Raw genomic sequence first — 23,653 nt, 5'->3', positions numbered from 1 at the left:
TATTCAGACTTATCATTAAACTGTCTCTGTTTATTATTACACACACACATTTGGCATGTCTCCTGATAGCCATGAGACGAGGAATCTGTATGTTTCTGTCTAAAAGAACGCAATATTCCTTTGTCATCATACCATGCAGAGGCCGATCCAAAGACGTCATGGGGGGATGAAGCCATGAATACGTCATGGTGGCCTCTGTGTGTTGATAACTAAAAGTATTTAAGAAGGTAGAGCTTCACTCATTCGACGAGCAGACTTTTATATGCAGTTAGTAACACGTTGTATCTCAGTCTCTGATCCTTCATTGCAACGAATAAATGTCCTGATTAATGATTTTAAGTACTACAATTCTAAATTAAGATTATTTGAAGGTGCATTTCCTGGATTTAAACGTGCGATACGCACACTTGTGAGCAGCAACATTGACATATCATCATGTTTTAAGTCAATCTGACGATGATGAGGATGAGCCTGTGAAACATTTCCCTCCTCACTATGAGAACAGTGAGAATAAACAGAAATGGAGGCTGAGATTCAGGTGATTAATTCTCTGTCGGTTCATAACTACGAGTGATAACACTCATGTTACACGTCATCATTTGAGTTAGTTATGATAAAACTTTGATCACACGTGGGAGAAGGCTCCGCCACGGCACACAAAGATGTGTCGCACTAATGAAGCCATCGGACACCGGATCAGAGTGGGCGGGGTCACTCGTGGGAGCGCAGCGTGGGCAGAGGGTCGAGTTCACTCACATATTCTTCTGGGTGTAGATGCTGCTGTTAGCGGCTAGCTTGTTAGCCTCCGACAGCTCAGAGATGCGCTGCTCCAGGTTCTTCATCTTGGAATCCATCGCGTTAAGAGTCTGCAGAGAGAGAGAGAGAGAGAGAGACACAACGACATGGTCATGACACTCCGACGAAGAATCTTGAATTTCAGCAATAACATTTATTTTTTAAAGGAAACATAATTCTGTCCTGCAATAAAATCCTATTAAAGTCCATTAAGGTGTCGCCTGGCTCTTCTCTCGTCGACGTCAGACGACTTGCCTCTAAAAGCTTCTTAACAGCCTCAACTCACATTAACCAGATTAGGACTTTGAGTCCAGGCTTTATCGTGCAACATGAGGTATATTATACAATTTAATCCAGCTATACCTTCCAATACATTTGAGCCACCGTGATAAATGACTGCGTAAAGAAATAAAAAGGTATCGTATGTACAAAACAACACAAACCCACTGAGACGTATTCAGTACAACGGACTTGCATGTTATCATAGACACACTGATGGATCTCACAATGTAGTGGATATCATTTAAAAAGCCTGCAGAGTTTCCTCACCGCCTTCTGTTCCCCGATGAGCTTGCAGTTCTCCCTGGACTCCTCCTCCTGCTGGGCTTTGCGGGCCTCCAGGCTCTCCTTGTCTGCAAAGTCCTCCTTCATCTGGGCCTCCAGGACCTGACGGACAGAACCGGTTGCACGCGACAATGTGGATTTGACAAATTCACGTTCAGGTTGAAGTCTGTAATTTACTACGCGGCGAAGCAATCGTTATAAATAATAATTCACAACCTGGCGCGGTTGTAAATGTACAACCTGCTGTGGAAGCTGCAATTATGGTGGTGTCAAACCTCTCTGTGGCACATGTGACAGCTCTGAGTTACACGACACCGCGGTGATATAACATGACATGACAAGGAATAACACATCACACACACCCACACAAAAAAATATTGACACAGACAATAATACATACATCGTATTCTATATACAATATAATGCATTGAATACATAAAATATTGCCACACACACACACACAATAATACATATATTGACACAGACAGGCACAATAATACATATATATTGTATTCTATATATAATATAATGCATTAAATACATAATATATTGTCACCCCCCTCCCATACACACACACACACACCTTGATTTTGTCGTCGTAAAGCTTCTCCTTCTGGACCAGCTGGGTCTCCATCCTCTGGGCCGTCGTCTGGGCGTCCCTCAGGTTGTCCTCCAGCTCCTGCAGAGTGAAGCGTCGCACACATAACTGGTCACAACACAATAAACATTCATTAAAATCACACTGCAGACGCCTCACAGTACTGTGAATCACGCAGCGAGAGCACAAACACACAAACAATCACAGTGATGATGCACGGGACCTAAAAAACCCCTGGATTCACACGACGGCACAATCCACTGAGAGACAGAAAGAAGTGAAGAAACTTGCAGTGAAAAGATGGAAATCCATAAGGCGGCTGGAGCGGTGCCTGCTCATGGTGACGCCGGGGAAATTGTACGTTAGAATCTATTAAACGACACCTGGAGACGAGGAGCCACTTGTTGGGGCTCGGCTAGCAAAGAGCTCTTCACAGAAATGTGTGTGTGTGCTCAGATGACTGATGAGGAATAGATTGGGGAGAGGGCAGGACGAATGGGAGGGGAGGGAATTAGGGGTTGAGTGGGTCAAAGTATTAGCGAGCCTTATCTGCGCTTCTCTCACCAGGATCTTTTCAGCCATCTGCTGGATCTGCTGGGATTTGGTCTGGATGTCGTCTTTCAGCTTATTCTCCCGCCGCTCGACCATCTCCAGCCTCTTCACCTGGTTCTCCAGGGTCTTCCTGCCCTCCTGCTTGCACACCAAAAAAAAAAAGGAAAAGCATAGAATAAAATAAGGCTGCTCGCACTCGAGCGTGGTTAGCTTAGCGGTGAACCACAGAAAAAACAGCATTTAACCCGTTGAAAACTGTGTAACCAGTGTTGTCTTCAGACCTCCTTTTTCCCTGTTTGAGTCATTTTAGGAACTCCAAATTAATAACAATACTTGTTATTGTATGTATTTGTTCAGCAAAGTCTTGGGAGAAAAATGTATATCTGCAAAAAATCACTTTTAAAAGATATTTTGATCATAACTAAGACACCTTTATGGAAAGATTAGGACCTAAAGAATCAGAATCTGCAACAAAACTCACAATAAAACAAAGTATTGTCCTGTTAGGAAGGAGTTTCAGTCAAAAAACTGTGTTGTTCGGTTTAAAAATGGAAAAATTATGTATTTTATGGACTTAAAATGGGAGCGGGAGGATTTTCGCGCACGGTTTTCAAAAGGTTAAACCAAACAAAACCAGCGTAGCGTCAACACATCGGCAGGATTCAGGACTCCGGTACCTCCGTCTCCCTCAGGCGGCGTTTCAAAGTGTCGCTCGAGTCGGTTTTCCCTCGCAGGCGCTCCAGGTCTCGTTCCAGACGCTCTTTTGCCTGCCGGACGTTCTGCAGCAGCTCGGTGGCTTCTGTGCTCGCTTTCACTGCCTGGGGGGAGGTCAGGAGGTCAAAAGGCCGTTAGTGCATCCCAAGACAAATCTCTGAGACACAAAGAAATGACTCCTCTACGGGATAAACAGAGAACTACAGCAGGCGGCAGGAACAGGAAAAACACGCTCAATTCAGTAAATATATATAATTGCTGCATCGATATTTATCAGGAAAGGATTTAATCACTTTGTTTGGAGCGCAAATGATCTTGGACTACCGTTTGAATACATTATTACATAAAAAGGGTGACTTTACCTTGGACAGTTTGTCCTGGAGCTCCTGGATTTTCACCTGCTGCTCAGAATTGGTCTGCAGATACAAAAGCACAGTGAACCCTCATGGGAACCGCAGCCATGAGCACGAAGACCAACCTGAAATGCCGGAATAGTTACCTTCTCTAGTTTGGAGAGAAGCTCCTCCACGTCGGCTTTACCCTGCTCTTTGGCCTGAAACACAAGACAGCACATAAAGGAGACCCGTCCCAAAAGAAGCGTACAATTCGTCCACTTTCTCGTGGTCGCAGCGCTGCAGCAGCTTCTGCATAACTTTGCTCCTGAGCTTCCAGGCCAAGAGAAAGATATCAGGAGTCCAGCAGCGAATATCACATTTATTTTAAGAAGCACAATTGTCAAATGTAATGCATTTGAAAATATATATATTTGGCATTTAGGTCCATCAGTCTGTGTTCTGTATCTTTATATTCAATAATAATAAAACGCTTTATCAGACGCTGCAGCTTATGTGCTCGGCTCCTCTGCGCTTCGACTCCACAATCATTAAATAAATGAATTACAAACACCAGCCTTTTAATCTGCATTTTCTCATAAAAGAGTGTATAATGCAGAGTTGTGGCCCTTTTTATAGTTTCATATAGAATATGAATCAATTATCTCGCTGGTTTTTGATGTTTGTAGATGACACAATGTACAAGATTTGTTCCACAGTGGTTTGAAGACACTATTTCTTGTGCGTTTTACAGACACAAAGTGAGTCATCCGCCTGTGCCTTGATGCACGTTTGCCTCACTGGACCGTATGAGCATCCCCCCAGGTGCAAAGCGTACCTTCTGGATCCTCTGCTGGTATTCCACAGCTTTCCTCTTGAGATCCTCGCTCGTCTGCCTGGAGTCTCGCAGTTCAGATTCGTAGAGGTCGCTGCGGCGCCGGGCGGCCGACAGGTCCTCCTCCAGCTGCCGGATGGTGACCTGCATCTCCTCCAGCTGAGCATGGTACTCCTGATGTCCACACACACACACACACACACACACACAGGGCTCATCAACCAGGACATGAAGCCACCTTCCAGACTCATGAACACACATGAACATGTGAGGTGAAGCTTCATCGAGTTCAGCGCCACTATCCTCTATTTCAAGATGATAAACACTCGTTATGTACTGATCTGAACAGCTGCTTTTTTTAAATTAATAATGTGAAACTTGCACTTCAGGCTGTGATGATCACACTCATTGTGTTCAAGCTGGACACAATTCACTGTTGTCATCCAAGTGACAAGATTTTTTTCTTCTTTTCTCAATGAAGGAAATCTGCCGAGTTTGAAAATATCTGCAGAGGACATAAGGGAACACGATTGCGCAACTCTTTCGGTTTTAAACGATGGCATTGCAGAGTTTTATTTTCTTAAATACATGTGCTGGTGTATTCATAGCATGTTTAAGATACAACAGCAGCCTGAGTGAGGGAGCTACGCTCTTAGCAAGGGCACCAATTGCTGCAATGCTCTCCAGACAAAGATGTACTTCACAGATCTGCTGACACAGGTTCATTGTGCAGTGATCTATAGAAACTGCAGTGCACAACAGCAACGACTGTTTATCACCAAAAAGTCAAGAATTACCACTTTAAAGCTGCAGTTGGCAACTTTGCACCGAAGAGCCTAAAAACAAACAACTGCTCATGTCGATAAAAACGTCTGCAGAGACGACGCGTTTCACTGATGTTGGTAAACTCTTCACTCTTTGACTTGTCAACCACGAACCAGTGCAGGCGAGACTGTATTTGTACATCCGGCTACGCGATTGAGTCTCCATCAATAAAGGAAACGTTCTGCTCTCATTCAGTCAGCGTGGTAACTAGCTCCTCATGTGTCTGGTTGGGTTTAGTGTAGCTAGTAATGCAGCTGGTCAGCAGAGTGTTTGTCTGGACACAACATCTCAACGTTACACTCCAGAAGTCTTTCTAGGACACACATGTCTAATATGCATTATAATCTGCGTATAGCACATTCATAATGCTTTGTAACAACAATCATAAAGCTGTTTATAATTACTTATATGGTATCATAATAGTTAACAGTTGCTGGTCTTTTGCAAGCATTATAGATTATTGTAATAAATTATGATCCATTTATAATGCATTATCATTATATATTGATCACGTTTAAGTACTTTTATACGCACTTATTTTTATTCCATCCGTATATTTAATATTCTTCTGACTGTTTAATTTTTAATTTTGTTTTATTACTATTCTACTGTTTATTTATATTCCTTGATTCTTATCTTTATCTACTTGTGAGCAATGCTGTAATCCTGTAATTTCCCCACTGAGGCACTAATAAAGGATTATCTCTTTTTATTATTAATGTGATTATAAGTTATTCCAAGTGGAAATTGTTTTCCATTAGTAAAATGAAAAAAAGGGTGTTGTTTTTGCATAATTACATTATTAATGCATTATAAAGACACCACGCGCTCTATAAAATCTCTGTGAGTAAACCAGCAATGAGATATATGCTTTATAATGCTTATTGTTACGAAGCATTATAACATTAATGAGTGCTTATAACTATGAGTATACAGTTCTGGATGCAAGTTATACGATTCATTCCCCTGGAGGAGGGTGGGCGACCCCCCTGAGTAACGATCAAAGTCTCCCACACTTGTGCGCCTCGCTGGGACGCCATCTGCAGGGAATGACCTTTATGAGCGCCGAGGACTCCCTCGTCCTCCGAGGGGAAGCCCCGCCGGAGCGACACGGACACGCTGAGCGGAGCGTAATCTCACCGCCGCCCCGGCTGCCCCTCTATCAGCGACGAGGTACAAAGTGGAAGAATCTCCTCAAATACCACGCCGGCTTAGCGGATGAAGTACGGGGGACATTGCTCCCCTTTTTCGCGCCACGTTCCTCAGTATAAATACCTTGAAGTGTCAATAAAGATGTCGTTATCGTGATGAGAGAGGAGGAGACGGAGGGTTTCGCTTGAATGGGAACATTTACATACTTGCTCTTTAATTTCCTGCAGCTTGTTGCTCTGCTCGCGGATGTCGTGCAGCAGCTGCAGGGCCTTGTCGTCCTCTCTGGAGACCTCCACGCGCGCCTCCTCCAGGCTTCGCTTCAGGCTCTGCAAACACACACACACGGCGACGCACAAGCTAATGGCCGCTGCTGGTTCAAATCAATACCGATTGTTGAGGCGACGCACAGCTCGTTTTGCAGCATCATTACGTTTAAAACATTTCTTTTAGACACACGGACTCGGCTGTTGTTGTTGTTGTTGTTGTTATGACTCACGCTGCACTCGGTGATGTAGGTGGCGAGGTCTTGCTCCAGAACGGTCCTCTGGGTCTCGGACGCCTTGAGCTCCACATCCTTCTGCTGGAGCACTGACTCCAGGTCAGTCATTTTACGCTGGAACCTGGAGATCTCTTGCTCCATCTGAATCCACCAGAGAACGGCACAATTATCAGTTTCCCTTGCGACTGACTCTACAGAAGGTTTGACAACTCACGGCTGCTTTTAAACGTTAATTGTCTGTATTAAAGTTGTCGTGCAGCTCTTTAAAGGTTGTTAAAATCAGAGGAGAAGGGTTCATCAAGCAGAGTTTAATGATAGTTGAAATATTTTACATGCTGCCCAAACTAAGCATGCTTCACAAGCGGTAGTTGTGCACACAACATGATTAACTTGGCTGATTACAGCAGCACCAGAAGCCTGTTGATCTGTTTTAAGCCAGAATAAACACACAACGTCTGGTAAAAAAAAAAAACACAATTGAATGTTTTCTTGCTCAGAAAACAAAAGTGCCACAATATGGAAATACTAAAAACACAATGTCATACTTTCCAGTCAACGCAGAGGTCTTACTCTCATCATCTCCGCCTCTTGTGTTTGATAATCAGGATGATTTGTTTGTCGTGAAACGCTGAAACGTGCATGAAAAGAAACCTCCTCACCTTGTGACATTTGTCTTGAGTTTCTTGTAATTCTCTGCTTTTAAGATGCAGTTTCTTTTCCATAGAGTTGGTCTTAGCAGGAGAGTTGAGGCCTGCAGACACTGACCTGAAAACAACAACAACAACATAAGTTCTTCAGTACTATTTATGCTAAACACAAGCACCACCTGCCTCATCAACACAAACGCCGTACACACGTGGTGCACCTAACAGATTCATCTGCAGGACATTTGTAAGCATACACAAATGCATTTCATCAAAAACATGTCTATTGTGTCAGAAAGTAGGAAATGATGGCGAATGGACCCGTCCTAGTATTTTCTTTTTTAGTCTTCCCACCACTCAAAGCTCTTTCACACTACTTACCATCATTCACACACCCATCAGGAGTATCTGACATTTATTCACACACCGTAGCCACAGCGACATGAGCAATTTGGGGTTAAGTGTCTTGCCCGAGGACGCATGAACTGGCCCGATCCTCTGAGTGGAGGACGACCCGGCTCACCACTGACTCACCACACAGTCGCCGGAATAATGAAAATATCTCCGATTCTCAAATCGTATCATATCAGCTACGCCAAAAAAAAAGAGAAAAAGGATAACTGAGCCACGTCATGCAAACACAGACGCAGAGACGGCTTCCTTTATAGGAAACAGACTCAAATAACAATGAATATCTCCTCATAACAATAAGCCTATTGACAACAATAACATTCAACTGAGCTCTTTGGGTTGTTCATTCAGGACAAATCAGCCAGGAGACCTGGGAATGTTGGCTGTTTGCCTGACAACATGATGCGACGGGGGATTTGTGCTCAGCTCTGGCTCGACTCAGAGCTCCAACGCACTCGCTTATATTGTTGAAGGAAGGCAATGTCCTGATTCGTTGCCATTCTTTGGGAATAATTTAGAGCACTGGAGTTGATTTTCCACCCATCTCTTGACCAGAAATGAGAAAATTCTACCGTGAATAGAAGTCTTCTAAATAAATGAATGGGTCTGTTTGAATGAGCTCATGAATACAGCAAGAGGGATCTTTAACAAAGTTGACTCAGACTGAGTCACAGTGTTAAAAATAATCACGAAAGCAAGCACTGCTCCCTTCGCCTCTACGTCGAGAAACATCTCGCACACACACACACACACACACACACACACACACACACACACACACACACACACACACACACACACAGTATACCCCCCCGCCTCCCTCCCATCCTCAAACAGCCCTTTCAGAGGAATCCAGATTAAACGAGGCGTTCCAGCGAGCTGAATCTATTGCCAATTAAAAATTGATGCAAGACATCAAAATTCATAAAGTTCTCTGGTGCTTAGTGGAGCCGTTTCGGGGGGCTACTGTTCAGATAAAACGGCAATTTAAACGTCCTCAGCGGGGAGGGTTTTCTGCATCGCGTTGTTTCATTATCGATCCGTTCTCCCTCTTAACTATCTGCTGGAATCTAAGTCCATGAGGACGGATGGAGGGATGGACGGATGGACGGATGGAGGTCTTCTTCCCTTCCAACTGTTTTGGCACGCTTCTTGTTTTGCATTGAAAATTGGAGCTAAATATCGATAATGTTTCCAAGGAACCATGGGTAATGTTTACCGCCGTAAACACCGTGTTGGCAAAATAGGAAATGCGTGCTTTTAGGAGGGAGGAAAGCCAGACGGATCTTTTCCCCGAGCAGAGGGATGTGTGGTTGTCATGTCTCTGCGCTGTGGAGGGAAAATAAATGAGTAGCCAGAGCAGACTGCATTATTGAAGAGAATCAAAGGGAGACAGGGACTCGGGAAAAAGTATCCAAGTAAAAGGGAATTGACGCACCAAATCACAATCTATAATGATGTAACACATACATTAACGCAGCCATGCACACGCACAAGTAGGGTTTTAGACCAGAGGCCATTCAACAGTCATTTTTGGATAAAGTGGAACATGACCACTGACTGTAATATCATTTAATTGTGTTCTTTAACTAAACCAACACTGCAGATAATTGCAAAACTGGTGACCACAGCAGACTCAAGGAGCTTTAGGTTGAATTTGCCGTCATTTATTTGGATGTCCAATCAGCGTTGATGGCGAATGTAGTCGATTGAAGCAATAAATTCCCCTCAGTGCGCGCTGTATTGCCCAAGAAAGCCGAGATTGCAGTGAGATGCCTCCTGCGTCCGATTGTGGCACGACAGTGAAGAACTACGAGCTGCTGTTTCAGCTTTGGATTTCTCATCTCCAGAAAACCAGGTGCCGCACACACAAACACACACACAAGAAAAGAGAACTTCCTTGTTCCTGATTTAGCCGGGGAACGACCCTCCGAGTGCCAATAGCTCGCACGCAATGCATGCTGGTACGTGAAGGCCCAGCCGGCTCTACGAAAGGGAGAACTTTGCTTTCTCCGTCAAAAACAGAGGAATCTGTTGCTTTATTGACTCGAGTGCGGTTTGTTCGAGCTGGTTCTGGTCCACAGATACCTGTAATAATCAGACTTTTTCATTTTCTATCTTAAAAGTGACCGGTTAATAAAATTAGACGATATAATATTGCATGCATGTGTCAATTGTTTAAAATTGTGTAGTTAGATCCTGAGATTCCATGACGAGGAAGACTTCTGCCCACATGATGATGGCACTGATAGGAAAGTCAGTCAAATAATTAGGACTCATCCTCTGGGGACTAGGAACATCCACACCATGGCCATCTGGCAGTAGTCATGCATGGCAATCTGGTCAACATCGTCCCGCTCTTGACCGAAGTGTTGAATGACCATCTGACCCAAAAAACTAAGATATACTCAAACATCGTGAATGAATATATTTTCCAAAAAGCCACAGAATTGTCCAATATTCCCCTTAAAAAAAGGCAGGTGTTTATAAGCTTACGTTAAACATTGAACCACAGATATGAGGCAAGCTGTTCAGGGGATTTTATTGTTGAGTTTGACTAATGAGGAAGTTCACACAGAACGGGGAAAAAAAACAGAGTAGCAGGAAACCCAAAAACACATGATTAGCATTCCATTATGCCCGACTCTGGGTTCATCTCTCTCTCCGCTTTGGCATTGTAAAAAAAGGATGTGTGCACATGCATATGCACACTCACACACACACACACACACACACACACACACACACACACACACACACACACACACACACACACACACACACACACTTGACTCATTCTATGAGCTCCCCTTAATCAAGTGCTGCAAAGAAAATGACTGGCTCCAGTTAAAACCCATGAACAAGATGACTGATGGTGTAACACCGAGGGACAGAGACATTAGGAGAGGGAGAAAATCAGAGGAGGCGATGAGACGGGTAAAGATGGGGGTGGGGACAAGGGGAAAGGAGAAAAAACATCACGGTAGTAACCATAGAAATAGATTCTCTCCCACAATCTGAGCTCTCGTCCCTTTCTCCCACCCCCCCTAATCTGCTCACGCTTTTTCCTCCCCTTTCTGTTGCTGCTGTCATGATCTGCAGTGTCCAGGACCATTAACCTGCGAGAGCACTGCTGCCACGGGGCGACGGAATAGAAACCCATCCCCTTTTTCCTTATGATGAGAGGGTGAAGAAGCCAAACACCATTAGGGTTAATTAATCACCCCATGCTGTGAAAGTCACAAGCCTCATATGCTGCACAGGAACAGAGCGAGCACAATAACAGCAGCGCTGGGTGGGAGTGTATGTCTGGGGGTTCCACCTCTCAGCAAACCTCATTGACACACTCAGCCGCATACCAATCAGCGCCGACGGCAGCATAACGGCAGCTCACGTCCCGCTGGTCCGTTCATTTGATCCGTCGATGCATCGGATCAACTACGTGCAACCCCACAGCGCAGAGACAGGACTCAGAAGAGGAACCGGAGGGGGGAGGAGGGGGATCCCTCCCCTCCTTCTCCTCCCTCGTTCCTCGCCTGACACAGCATATGGCCAAACCCATTCTGGCCCCAACAGGCATAACGCTAATGATGGGGACACAACACCGACTGCCCGGGGCGCCACACTGGGGCACCTGGAACGAGGCTACCTGGTCTGTGTAATGAGCCTCACCTCAGAGCCGCAGCCCAGAGGTAGCATTGTTAACCAACAAAGGTGTGTGACAGAGGTGTGTGTGCAGGAGGTCTCTGCGTTGGCTATCGGAGCAAGAGGGGGTTGTCTTTGTAAAGAAAGAAGCCAGGTAAACAGGTAGCACTTACTCAGTTTTGGCCAATGTTGTCAACGCTCTGCTGAAGAACCATCCTAGAAAGGGGAGATCCTGACCCTGGAATCCCGCTGGCTGAGCTCCTCGCTGGGCTGCCGAGGCTGGCCGGGGGGCTGCCTGCTCCGGCTCCTCAAAATTAGAGGTGTCATCTTCGGCGTGCAACGCAGGAACGAAAGGCGGGAGAACTGCAGGAGGAAAGGATGGAGTGAGAGAGAAGGCAAAGGGGGAGGTGTGGGGGTGGCGGGGGGGGGGAGGAAAATAAATTAAAAAAGGAAGCAGCGACGAATAAAGTGGTAGAAAAATAAATGTGAAAAATAAAAGAACACAACAAGGAAGAAAGGGGAGAGAGAAAGGAAGGGAGGAGGAACGGAGCGGTGGGAGCCTAGAGTGCGGTAAGTCGCGCGTTGATGCACATGCTGCCTCTCTGTCTGTCTGTCCCTCCCTCCCTCCTTCCCTCCCTCCTTCCTTCCTTCCCTCTCGCTCTCTCTCTCTCTCTCATACACACATGCTCACTCGCTCTCCCTCACTGCAGCAGAGCAAGCTAATCAGCTGGAGCCAAAGCAGAAGCATCAAGCTCCATCTATGTCCAATTAACAATAAACCAACCGCATATTTTCACACAATATGTATAGAGATTATATTTTTTTTAATATTGCATTTGATATTTATTAGTAAAATGTATGGATACAATGATAAAAATCTAATACAAACAGCTCCTGTGCTGTATCACAGTCTGCTGACAACCAGGAGGACTTTGAACAAACAACCAGTCATTAATATTCAGTGTTGATCAGAGGAAAGCACCAGCATGGTAATGTTTGATAATCGCTCCAGAATCAGAAAAAAAGGAGGGTTTATTCATCCCTAGACACGCTGCGTTCTTCTGCAAAGCAAAATAAACACTCATCGGCAACGCAGCTACACGTGTGTGTGTGTGTGTGTGTGTGTGTGTGTGTGTGTGTGTGTGTGTGTGTGTGTGTGTGTGTGTGTGTGTGTGTGTGTGTGTGTGTGTGTGTGTTACAGAACCACCGATCTGTCCATTGAGGAGAACGTTATGGGTGTGTGTTTTCCCAAAACTGGTCAGGTGAAAATGTCAAACTGTCATTTGGTGCAGTCTCAGATTTGGTGGCAACACAAACACACACATACATACATTGCCACCGCACAGAGAGTGTGTGTGGTGTTGCTAGCGTGAAAGATGTGTCCTGCGTCTGTTGAGAAACAGATGAGTTGCAGATCTTTGCTGTCTGCCTTCCTCCCATTCTACTCAGGAAGGAGCTGGCCCGCTGCCAACGGCACACAGAATCTCATTATTCTACTACAACACCGGCAACGCAGTGGTTGTTTGTTGTCTACGTGCAACCACACACACACCATACACTTGTGTGTATATATAATAAACAACATTCATATTTGACAACTAGTAATACATCATCTGTCCGGCAGCGTGACGACGCGTCATTTCAAGCTAAATTGAGCGTCGTCACTGACGAACGGAGTCTCAAAGTGAGAGGGATCTCCTCACCTTGTCTTAAGTGGTTCCAGTCCACGCTGGAGAAGAAGGAGTGGCAGCGGAGTCCCTGGAAACCCAGTCGCTCTCGGGCTCCACAGAGCAAGCTCTGCAGCAGGTCCACAAACTGCTTACTGGCCCGCGGCTCCTCCGGAAACTTAAGGCAACGCTGGAGGCAAAAAACATGGCCGAGAATTTATGACGTGATGCCGAGACCGATCGGGTAAATCAGACGTGCGTGTTTCCCTTAAAGTAAACCGGCCTCGGCGAGTGGACAGCAGACTGTCACCGGTCAGATACGATCAGTTGAGATGTACCTGGAAGTTAAGGATGTTGTGAGCCGTCTTGGCGGGCGTAGCACCAGCGAAGGGCGACCGGGCGTAGATCATCTCGTACGCCACGACGCCGAGGGACCACCAGTCGCACTCGACCCCGTAGGCGCCGCGAGAGCCCCGGTTCGTGGAGGCCAGGACCTCCGGGGAGAGGAAGTCCTGGGTCTCAACGGGCACTGTGGGAACCGACACCTGGGGAACGCATTGATGAGAAATGATGATGTCACTGTCGAGCATCCCAGGAGTCAATGCGTGGAGCAAACTGTGTGATCTTCTTACTGTTTTGTTTGCCGTCAGCCTGGCAGCGGATCCGAAGCCCGCCAGCTTAATGTGACCGGTCCGATCGATGAGGACGTTTTCTGGTTTGACGGCTCTGCAAGTGGATAGTTTAAAAAGGGATTTGATGCTGCTGCTGCTGCTTTTACAGAGCAGTTTGTAGCCCGAGTACTTTAATATGTCTACCGCTCTGACGATAATTGAATACATTTGTAAAAATGCAGCAATGTTTTTTGTGTTGCGTAACATCACACTGAGTGCTCCGGGTTAAATTACAATGCTACATTTCTCATGTTGAATCACGTCGTGCGTTTGGCCCTCCGTTGAAAACAAAAAAAGCAGACAAAGACTGACATTTAGCGAGGATACGACGATGGGGAACACCATTTATTCAACTGGATTGTTCCTCAAAGCCTTAAAACGTGCCGTCTTCGTCAATGAGAGGTTGATTTCAGTGGCTGGGGTCGTACCTGTGGACGTATCCCAGCTGGTGGACGGCGTGAATGGCCTCGACCAGCTCGGCCAAATAGAACTGAGCCATGGGCTCATCGAACTGATCCTCGTATCGGTTCAGCAGGGACATTAGGTCACCGCCTGGCAAGTACTCCATTGCCTGAAGACACATTTGTAAGCAGTCATTAACTGGCCATCTAAAGCTATGGCTGGGACTTTCCATTTGAATGAATGCATGGTTTGAATGTGATTAAAATGAACAGGTATCACACACACCGTTGAATCATTTATGAACGCCTAACAAACCGGTCTATATTTAGAAAGAAAAACAAGGCAACAAGTGTCGGCCACATGTGTTTGAGCTGGCATCAAAGCTTTATTTCAGCTCAGGCTCATAGGACGGTTCTCTTCATTATGGATTCAGTTACATAACGCTGAATATTATTGCAGAGATATTTGAGATACTGCAGTCAAAAAGGATTGGTCCTGCTAAAAATACAGCAAAAATAACCGAGACGTCCTTGTGTTTCTGTGATCGCAAGATAAACAAAGACATGTTTACAGCCAACGTTAACGCAACAAAAAAAAATAAGATCTCGTCAAGCATCTTTTGTTTGGAAAAACAAATCCACACAGGTCATGTTTGACGCCAGTTCTTTTTTTTTTCCTTCTGCCGTCTGCATCCTGAGATGAAAAGGCTGATTGGAGCTGTATGGTGGCGGCCATGCCGCCACAACAAGCGAGCGCCGCTGGTGCATGAATGGCCGGCGAGTCTGAATGAACGGCGAGCATTCTCCAGTGTTACCTAGCAACAGGGAGACCGGGGTGCCTCGCTGACACACGGATAAAGATGGATGCTTTGTATTTTCCTCCATGCTCGGTTAGGGAGCAGGGTGAGACAGAAGAGAGGGAGGGGGGAGTGAAAAGAGGAGGAGAGGGGGCACGAAGAAAAGGTGTAAGGAGAGAGGGCGAGAGACAGAGAAACGAAAGGGCAGTCGACATCATGAGACTCGACAGGAAAGGCTTTTTTTCCTGCCCCCCGAGCCGGTCTAAAGGGTTATCGGAGGAGATATAGATCCTCTGTGAGCTTAACAGCCTTCATGACGCTCACACCGCTCTCTCCGAGGAGAACGCTCACATTGCAGATTAGACGATTAGAAGGATACTAACAATTTGGGTAAATATGCCTGGTTACCTCCTTAAACTGGAGTCGAGGGAGATGATCATTATTCAATGCATAAGTGCAGAGATTCAGGGGGTGTTTCACCTCCAAGTGAAAGCACAGGGAAGCTTCAGGGGGAAACTCAGCTCAGCTCGAGTGTCGCATTTTTCTCCCATTTTCCTCCCAGTTGCCGTTTGTTCAACGTGACGTTGTTAAAGTTGTAATTTAGGAGCGAATGACATTTACATGACAATAACAGGCAAGAAGACTGCAGCACTTCAGAGGCCCTGTCCCTGGAGACTGTTGGACGTCCTGAGAGTCAGACTGCAGGCCAACATGATGTCACAACACAACCAGGAAGTTGCTGGAAGGTGATGTTTTTTTTTTTTTTCTCAGAGGCTTCAAAGCATTTCTTCGACGAACAAGTTGTTCCTTTGAGGGCTCAATTCAGATCCCTTCCTGTTGCAGCTCATGCAATATTCTGACTGATCTTAACCGTTCCATTAGCTGCGTTCTGGAAACCACAGCTGTGAAGGAACAGTTTTTACACGACATGCTCCAATATAGTCTTCCTGTCCACAGCTTTATGTAACAAAAAAATACATATCAGCATATCGTGTATATTCATGCACTGTGTGCATGAAGCACATAAAAACAGGAATAAAAACACAACACACTGAGGTTGGAAAATGAGGGATCTTACACGTTTGAGCTCTTTTTGAACAACCAGTATCAATCAAACAATATTAATAACAAACCAAATACCATTAACAGACACCAGAAGGATCAGAGGCTCGTTCTATGACTTCAGCTCATACAAATAAACACCATTACAGATTAAAGTGAATACGCAACAACTCAATCTAAATGGTGACATTAAAAACCAGCGCCTTTATAATATGTTACTTTCTGTGTATGGAGACCACACACAGAAAATAAGATCTTAGATATTAATTGAATTGCACCCTCGTCTGGTTCAGTTTAGTGCAAAGAGCAAAGACACAAATCTTGAGCTAAAACAGTCTCTCTTGAAAACAATGGTTGATCAAGGGACCACGGCTTTTGCAGTTCGTATACTTCAGTTACTAACTTCAGTACCGTCAGACCCACACAACGACATAAAGGCCCGTTATGAGCCGGGGCATTAAAATCTATAATACATCCACCAAGTACTACATAGTGTGTGTGCCATTTGCTTGGCATGTTTATTACCTAATTACTCCCATTTGGCCGACGGCAGTTTGCAAAGGACCCTTAAAACATTACTCTGCAGCCTCACCAGGTAGACATGTTCTTTATCCTGGAAGGCGTAGAGAAGCTGAGGGATCCAGGGACTGCTGTTCAGAGCCAAGATCCTCCGCTCCTCCTCGTGAAAACCCACCTGAGAAGAATCAAAAAGACCTTTAGCGTAAATAAATACAACAGCAGTGCTGCACAAATTGTTAATGTGAGAAGTGTATCAATCACATGAACGCCTTTAGGCCTCCATTAAATTAAATGTGGGATATCTTTATTAAACCGTGGCAGGAGACGGTGATCCACATATCAAACAAACATTTTGACACAAGGAATGCATGCCCTTCTTTCAAGGCTTTATTTCATGCAGCAAATGTTTTAAGTGGGGCGTCATTTTGTTGCATTGCTCACTTCAGACCCCTTTCTGTCTCGTGTAATATTGAGACTAACATCTATTCTACTATTGTGTTATGTGGTTTCAAACCTACAGCAGCCTCTAGCGGGCATTTAGCAGACTGCCATGCTGACACAAGGCATAGAGAAGATTGAACACATGCAGAGGTTCATGCACATTTTAACCGATGGACTTTTCCGTGACTTTAAACCAAACGTCCATGAAATCTGTGTATAGACAGTAAAAAGTGATAAAATGTAGTATTTAGACTAACAATGAGGATTCAAAGCATACAGTAAATCTTAAATGACACAAATGAATGAGAGACAATAGCTTGAATAAAAGAATAAACATTTATATAGATGCCTGTATGTATGCTGCTGATATTTTGAGCCTCTTTCTTTTCAAACAGATTCATTATTTCAAACTCAGCGTAAATGAACGTCATGAACACATGAATATAACACATTAACAGGACTTTTACGACACTTTAGGGATTTTATTATTTTTAAAAAAGGACTCTTCCAGGCCTGGAAATAATCATTTTAAAATCCTATAACTTTTCCAGGTTTTCCATGACTGCAAGGACCCTGAGAGGGAGAACTCATTAATTTTATTATTTTAAATATCGTCTGTATGAACGGCCTATTCATGTGGTACAGCGAAATGATTCATGGTAAAGAATAAAAAACACTTTCTAAATGTTACCACTCTTTCACAGCAGTCACTTACATTTTCTTGCATGTGTAAAACCATCTTATCCATGACTTTGAGCGCACAAACATCCCCGGTGGCTTTCTCCCGGACTACTTGGACTTCGCCGAAGCGACCCCGACCCACCACCGCACGCAACTCGAAGTCATGAGGCCCCGGCTGCATAGCCCGCAGCTCTGAGACCACTTCAGAAACTAAACACACACACACACACACACACACACACACACACACACACACACACACACACACACACACACACACACACACGTGTTACTCATTGTTTCTGAGAAATTAAGTGAAACAACTTTCAGGATGTAAAAATTGTAAACATACCACAAACAAAACTAAAATCTATGGAGATACAAAGTTATACACACATACACTTGGTATTTGTATTAATTAAATAAATATATCTTGCTGGTATTTAAAATAACATAACAATATTGTTAGGTGGTCTATATTTGCTAATTGTGAAGTGTAAATTACAGTAATCTCTGTTTAGGATGTTACTTTATATTGAATGAACTGTTATGATCCTAATATCTTAAAATATGCACATTAAAATGATCCAACTACATCAAGTGATGCAATGCAGACTGCATCAATGTATGTAATTGGAAAACGTAATTGCATATGCCTCAACTAAATAATACATCCTGAACATTATGTAAAATGTATGCTTACACTTATTAACAAAATTTGCCACATGGTGTATCTTCATGAGCTCTGGGGAGATGCACTCCTCGTGCAGCAGCAGGAGAGCCTCCAGGAACTCCTCCCGACCCACAGCACAGCCTCCCTGCTGCCCGTACAGGCTGACCCGGCCCTGGGGACAACGTGGGCAACACAAACAGGAAACGGAAGTTAGCTAATGACAGTTGGGGAACTGGGTTTATAATGCAGTGGAAAGGCAGGGTGCACAGTGAATGACGTCACTATCTGTACCTGAAACACCTGGTTGAGTCGCGAACTGCGGCTGGTGATGGGGTCCGCAGAGGACTGCAGCGTGTGCAGGCTGCCCTGACTCACGTATTTGAACTTCAACATGGCGTCTCAACAATAGATAACCTGAGGCGAATGACACGGGGGAACCGATTATTGATATGCACGAGCGTATACGTTTATTTGTATGGCACATTTTAAACAGCAAGGCGATTCAAATGGCGTCATATAAAAGCGTTACAAGCATCAACACATTATAAAAACGAACATTACATGTTGTCAAACATTAAAAACAGTCCGTACAATATTAAAACAGCACAAAAAAAACAATAAAAGTTACACTGCAAAGGAAGCCAGTAGAACGAGGCGATAGGAATCAAGGTGACACGCCGAGGAAACGTTGGCTTCCTTCGTCACTAAACACGAGCGTTGACGGTCGGTTACATCTACGGAGACTAAACGGGACACACCGTTACTCACCTGACCGCCATGCAGGTGATATGATGTAGTTTTAATGTATTGACGTGTCGGCGCGCGCTGTTTTTCCCTCAACGTTACTTCCGGTCTACTTTTTTAAATTTTTGCGCGTTTGCCGCCCACCTCGCGAGCCTGCTGAATGGAGCCGGCGTGTGATTGGATCGCTGGGATCTCATGGGCGGGTGCTGCTTGCTGCTCTCGACCAATCAGTGTCGTTTCCGGGCTTGTCGCTGTTCAACCTTCAACATGACAAAAGAAAGACTCACGAAGAAGAAGGATTTGTTTTTGTAATGTGTAATGTACATAAACGGAAACTGAATCATCACGATATTAGAATTGGAAATTAATAATACAGTCGAAAAGTATTCATCATTTTTTATTTTGGCTTATTTTGGTGTGTTAGTTAATTTTATATTTTTATATTCTATTTTTTTAAAGATATTGTGCATTTTTGACGATCTGATTTGATTTGTTTAATTGGTTTTATATTGTTATATTTGTTGGGACACCTGCCACTTATTTTAAAGGGGTAACAACTTATTTATAATGTAAAAAATGTATCATACAGACCTGCATGCATCACATACCTGCTGCTTTCACAGCACATCAATTAAACTTACCCCTTTTCAAATGCTCAATGAAATGTAACAGACTTGTGTGAGCAATAAAATAATCATATAGGGCTCCCAGACGTACAATCTCTACAAGACTCTAAATACTTGTCCAGTGTTCATTTATGCAGAATAAATAACGTGCAATGATTTTCAGATAACCAAAACCAGGGCCAAAACCTTTATTTTCAACAGAATTACATGTTTCATCATGGTCAGTTACAGTTTTTCAAAATGTCAGGGTCAAATATTCTAGACTAACAGGGGTCGCAGTGGAGAGACTGGAGACTGGCCAGCTGCTGTTAGCCCGCTCCAGTTGGTGCAGGAGGTGCTGGTGTTAAAGTTAGGGTTGAGTTTGGGATTTGGGGTTGGGAGCAGGGTTAGGATTGGGAGTGGGAGTGGGAGTGGGAGTGGGATTAGGTGCAGGAGCAGGAGCAGGAGCTGGGGCAGGAGCGGGAGCGGGAGCAGGATTGGGATTGGGATTGGGGGGTGTAGGCGCAGGAGCAATATAGCACCCTCTCTTGTGCCACTGCATGTCCCGCACACGTCGGACGGACTGGATCTGAGGTGCAGTGGCTCCCCAGTCGTTCCAGTGCTTAAAATCTCCACGCTCAAACACATACTGGCGCCCTCTGTAGCCGGGATACATGTATCCCACCCACCTTCAGAGGAAAGAGAACGAGCAGTGTGTTACATATTCTTAAAAACTTAAATTTAAATAAAAATAAAAAAACAACAATGTTCATTACTATTAATAATTATCTTACGTTCCATTGATAGCCTTGGCACTGGCCACACGGTCCTGGAAACCGTGAGCCCACAGGCTGGGGACGTCGTCATCAACTATCTCCATCTTTCTACTTTCAAAGCCTGCATTCTCAAACAGGTGCAGCTTATGGTCTGCTCCGTCCTGGAGGGAGAAGCAAAAGGTTTTGAGCATGTTTGTCAGGATGTAACATCTGCTCATTTTACACACAGATGGGACTGACCACTTTCAGAGGCCTGAATGAGCTCAGGTTGTAGCTACTCATGCAGTTGGTCCAGGTGCTCCAGCGAGGATACTCCCCTTTCTCCAGCACAAACTGCTCTCCTGCAAAACCCGGACGTTCGAACCCCACCCATCTGAAGGGATGGGAAAAAAATGTATAAATGCACACAGTTACCCTACACGAGGGCAACAGCTGGACAACAGGATGTAGATGCAGTAAAAATGTATTTGAAACTGGATGGATTACTCACGGTCCTGACTCCACAATGACCGAGCCAATTCTCTGCGTCTTCTCCAACACGTCTTTACATTCAGCAGACAACTCCACCTTCTTTCCGCGAAAGTTCTCGAACTCAAAAACTGCCAACTGCAAGACAGGTGGAGAGTTAGATGATGTGTGATCTGCACCATCGGCAGAGTCCCGATGCAGCAGCGTTTTTGTTCAGTTCGGTACCTTGTATGTGGCTCCGGCCCCTCCTTGGCCCTTCTCTGCAGGCAGCTGGTCTGGGTTCCCTTGCTGGTCTGTCATTTTGCTTCTACAAAGCACAGCAATTGCATTGTTTAATGCAATAAGTTCTGATATCAGATATACTTCTACTGTAAGGTTGAATTTATAGAGGAAAATAGTGTTTACTGCATTGAAACAATATAAAACATGCTCACAGGTACCAGGCGTCAGCTCTAAATCTATGAAATCCAATCCAATACATTTAAACACTTGTTGCATATGCAAGAACACAAATTAATAATGCACACACAAAATGCAACTTAAGAAGCATGCAGTTGGATGCAGATAGAAGCGGAGACAGATAGAAAGTCCTGTCTCGAGAGAGGGGATGATCCTCAGTTTTTACCTGGATGGCTTGTGCTTCAATGCACCATGTACAAGCCCCGCTCTCGTCTTTCCTCTTTCTTTTCTCTCTCTTCTGCCCGTCTCAGTGTGAGGGTGTGCGTGAGTGTGGAGGCCTGGCGAGCGGTCGTTGGAGGCCGGTGGGGGTATTTATGGTTTATTTCTGGCCACAGCAGCAAAAAGCCTGTTGATGCAGCAAGTCTGTCGCACCCATTGTGTCCATCACACTGCTTCTCAATAGGCTTGCCCCTCTGGCCCTGGCACACTGGCACACGCTGCCCAGCTCTGCCCATGCTGCCATCCTGACTATGATCCTATGGTGGGCACACACACGCACTGACTGCCAGCCAAGAGAATGAACAGAGATCAGTCTCACTCAGCAGTATTGGCCCCACCCAGATAATTTGCACTCGGGTTTCCTGTCGTCTATTTGTTTCTTTACCTTTCTCTTTATCCAGCGTTCAACAAGTTGCATCCATTCAGGTTACCTTACATGAATGAATGCGTCGTAAATATAGTTGTGTCTTAAAACTGACCGGCGGACATGTGCAGGCGTCCCCATCAAAAACATACACTCTGTGTTGTATTTCATAGAAAAGTTTTAATAAAATTCCCTCAATTTCCTCGTATCATACAGCATGTTGATCTTAAATGATTACAGCGACATTAAAAAGGCACGTACAAGATCCGGAGCAGATTTCTGGGTTAAAGATTTTACAAAACACACTTCCTGAATCTCTTATAGGACGGTTTGCTCAACATTCCCTCCGAGCTCATTGTGGATTTCTCTGACCAGCTATTGAGCATTTTTATAAAAATCCAGGAAGTGCATCTTTAAGCGTTGTGGACCTGGAAAGAGAAGAGCGACATTCATGGTGTAACACATGGAAACATTGACCATGTGACTACAGCTAGGTGCTTAATCATCCTATTGCTTAGCTGGACTGTAGGAACAGTAAAGTGCTTACAAGTTTACTTGAGACAATCTGCGATTAAAAAGATGATGTAAAGGGCATTTTTTTTGTACAATTTAAACTAAAATACACACAAGGTGCAATGCATTATTTATACTCAGTATCTTATGTACACGTGTGTGTTTGTGTGAAGGTAGATATCCTGCTGAAGGCCTCGCCTCATCAGTCCCCGTCAGCGTATGACGGACCAACACATTTAAACAATAAGACAAGCCGTGGCTTTGCTCTGAATGACGCTGCGTCCTCCATCGAGCCTCTGGACGGCAGCAGACACGACGTGGACACATCATAGCATGAACACATCATGAAGCCATGGCACCATATTTCACTCATAAGGCAGAAAGGTTCTTGACGGCCTCTCGGTGAAGGTCCACGTTAAGGCACTGGAAGATGGAGATGGAGCGGTCTTGGCGAGGCGTCTGTCAGGACGGATGGATTCCTGCTGAACAGCGACGGCGCAGTGTCTCCTTCAAGCGACCAGAGGAGGAGAAGTTCAGGAACAAGTTTTCAAATCACAGCATTGCATGTTGTTGGATGGGTTTTTCTGTCAGTACGCTCCCTACGAGTGCATTCATGTTCATCAAAGGTGGCCCGAGTGGACCTTGAATCCATAATCTGTTGCATAAACACGTCTACTTCACTTAATGCCGCTGATGTACGTGGAGGTAAGAGCAGAAGTATTGCTGCGAGCTGCTGTCAGTGCCATGTGTTCAGCCCACTGGGCCGTTTAGATCATGGCAGGAAAAAGCTTTCCAGGAATATGGGCCACTTCCTGTTTTGGTCTTTGCCGTCAGTATTTTAAACAGACACATGACAGCGCTGCCTGGAAGTTCAAACCCTTCGCTTTCTGTTATCGCAGAAACCTATGCAGCTGTCTGCTGTGATGACTCACAGGCGTATTAGTCCTTTTGAATAATGCCTACAGGACTTCAGGGGAGAAGCCAAATGCCGAAAATGTCAAAATGTTCCTGCTCGCCGCTCTTCTGT

At 44.8% G+C, this 23,653-nt stretch overlaps 3 protein-coding genes across 5 annotated transcripts in view; all 3 read right to left on the bottom strand.

Annotated features, from left to right (window-relative positions):
• The window catches only part of cita (citron rho-interacting serine/threonine kinase a), a 36,106-nt gene extending 16,731 nt beyond the window's left edge, over positions 1–19,375 (bottom strand). For 2 of the 3 annotated variants that reach the window (XM_068593577.1, XM_068593579.1), the window contains exons 1-21: positions 19,247–19,375; positions 18,770–18,892; positions 18,509–18,650; positions 17,840–18,015; positions 16,757–16,858; positions 14,333–14,475; positions 13,866–13,959; positions 13,572–13,778; positions 13,270–13,423; positions 11,740–11,929; positions 7,526–7,631; positions 6,864–7,007; positions 6,574–6,693; positions 4,394–4,564; positions 3,723–3,776; positions 3,586–3,639; positions 3,187–3,327; positions 2,522–2,647; positions 1,943–2,038; positions 1,345–1,461; positions 757–866 (exon numbers count right to left, since the gene is read on the bottom strand). In XM_068593577.1, coding sequence (XP_068449678.1) covers positions 757–866; positions 1,345–1,461; positions 1,943–2,038; positions 2,522–2,647; positions 3,187–3,327; positions 3,586–3,639; positions 3,723–3,776; positions 4,394–4,564; positions 6,574–6,693; positions 6,864–7,007; positions 7,526–7,631; positions 11,740–11,929; positions 13,270–13,423; positions 13,572–13,778; positions 13,866–13,959; positions 14,333–14,475; positions 16,757–16,858; positions 17,840–18,015; positions 18,509–18,650; positions 18,770–18,871 — 2,549 coding nt within the window. In that variant the 5' untranslated portion in view covers positions 18,872–18,892; positions 19,247–19,375. Of the gene's footprint in view, positions 1–756; positions 867–1,344; positions 1,462–1,942; positions 2,039–2,521; positions 2,651–3,186; positions 3,328–3,585; positions 3,640–3,722; positions 3,777–4,393; positions 4,565–6,573; positions 6,694–6,863; positions 7,008–7,525; positions 7,632–11,739; positions 11,930–13,269; positions 13,424–13,571; positions 13,779–13,865; positions 13,960–14,332; positions 14,476–16,756; positions 16,859–17,839; positions 18,016–18,508; positions 18,651–18,769; positions 18,893–19,246 lie in introns of all 3 variants that reach the window. The other variant, XM_068593578.1, reaches the window with a different exon arrangement.
• Positions 19,376–20,197: 822 nt separating this feature from the next.
• LOC137796516 (beta-crystallin B3-like) lies at positions 20,198–21,371 on the bottom strand. The gene is made up of 5 exons (XM_068594491.1): positions 21,297–21,371; positions 21,094–21,209; positions 20,844–20,976; positions 20,622–20,764; positions 20,198–20,516 (listed from the first exon to the last, which is right to left on the bottom strand). The coding sequence occupies exons 1-5, from the start codon at positions 21,369–21,371 to the stop codon at positions 20,198–20,200; spliced, it is 786 nt and encodes a 261-aa protein (XP_068450592.1).
• Positions 21,372–22,273: 902 nt separating this feature from the next.
• tnks1bp1 (tankyrase 1 binding protein 1) overlaps positions 22,274–23,653 on the bottom strand; it is a 19,665-nt gene continuing 18,285 nt past the window's right edge. The window contains exon 10 of the mRNA XM_068594323.1: positions 22,274–23,133. The gene's annotated coding sequence lies outside the window, so the exon portion shown is untranslated. The remainder of the gene's footprint in view (positions 23,134–23,653) is intronic.

This window comes from Clinocottus analis, unplaced genomic scaffold (assembly GCF_023055335.1).
Source record: "Clinocottus analis isolate CAN_PGR_092001 unplaced genomic scaffold, fCliAna1.0.p SCAF_3, whole genome shotgun sequence".
NCBI classification, from domain to species: Eukaryota; Metazoa; Chordata; class Actinopteri; order Perciformes; family Cottidae; genus Clinocottus; species Clinocottus analis.
This window is presented reverse-complemented; position numbering and strand designations above follow the sequence as displayed.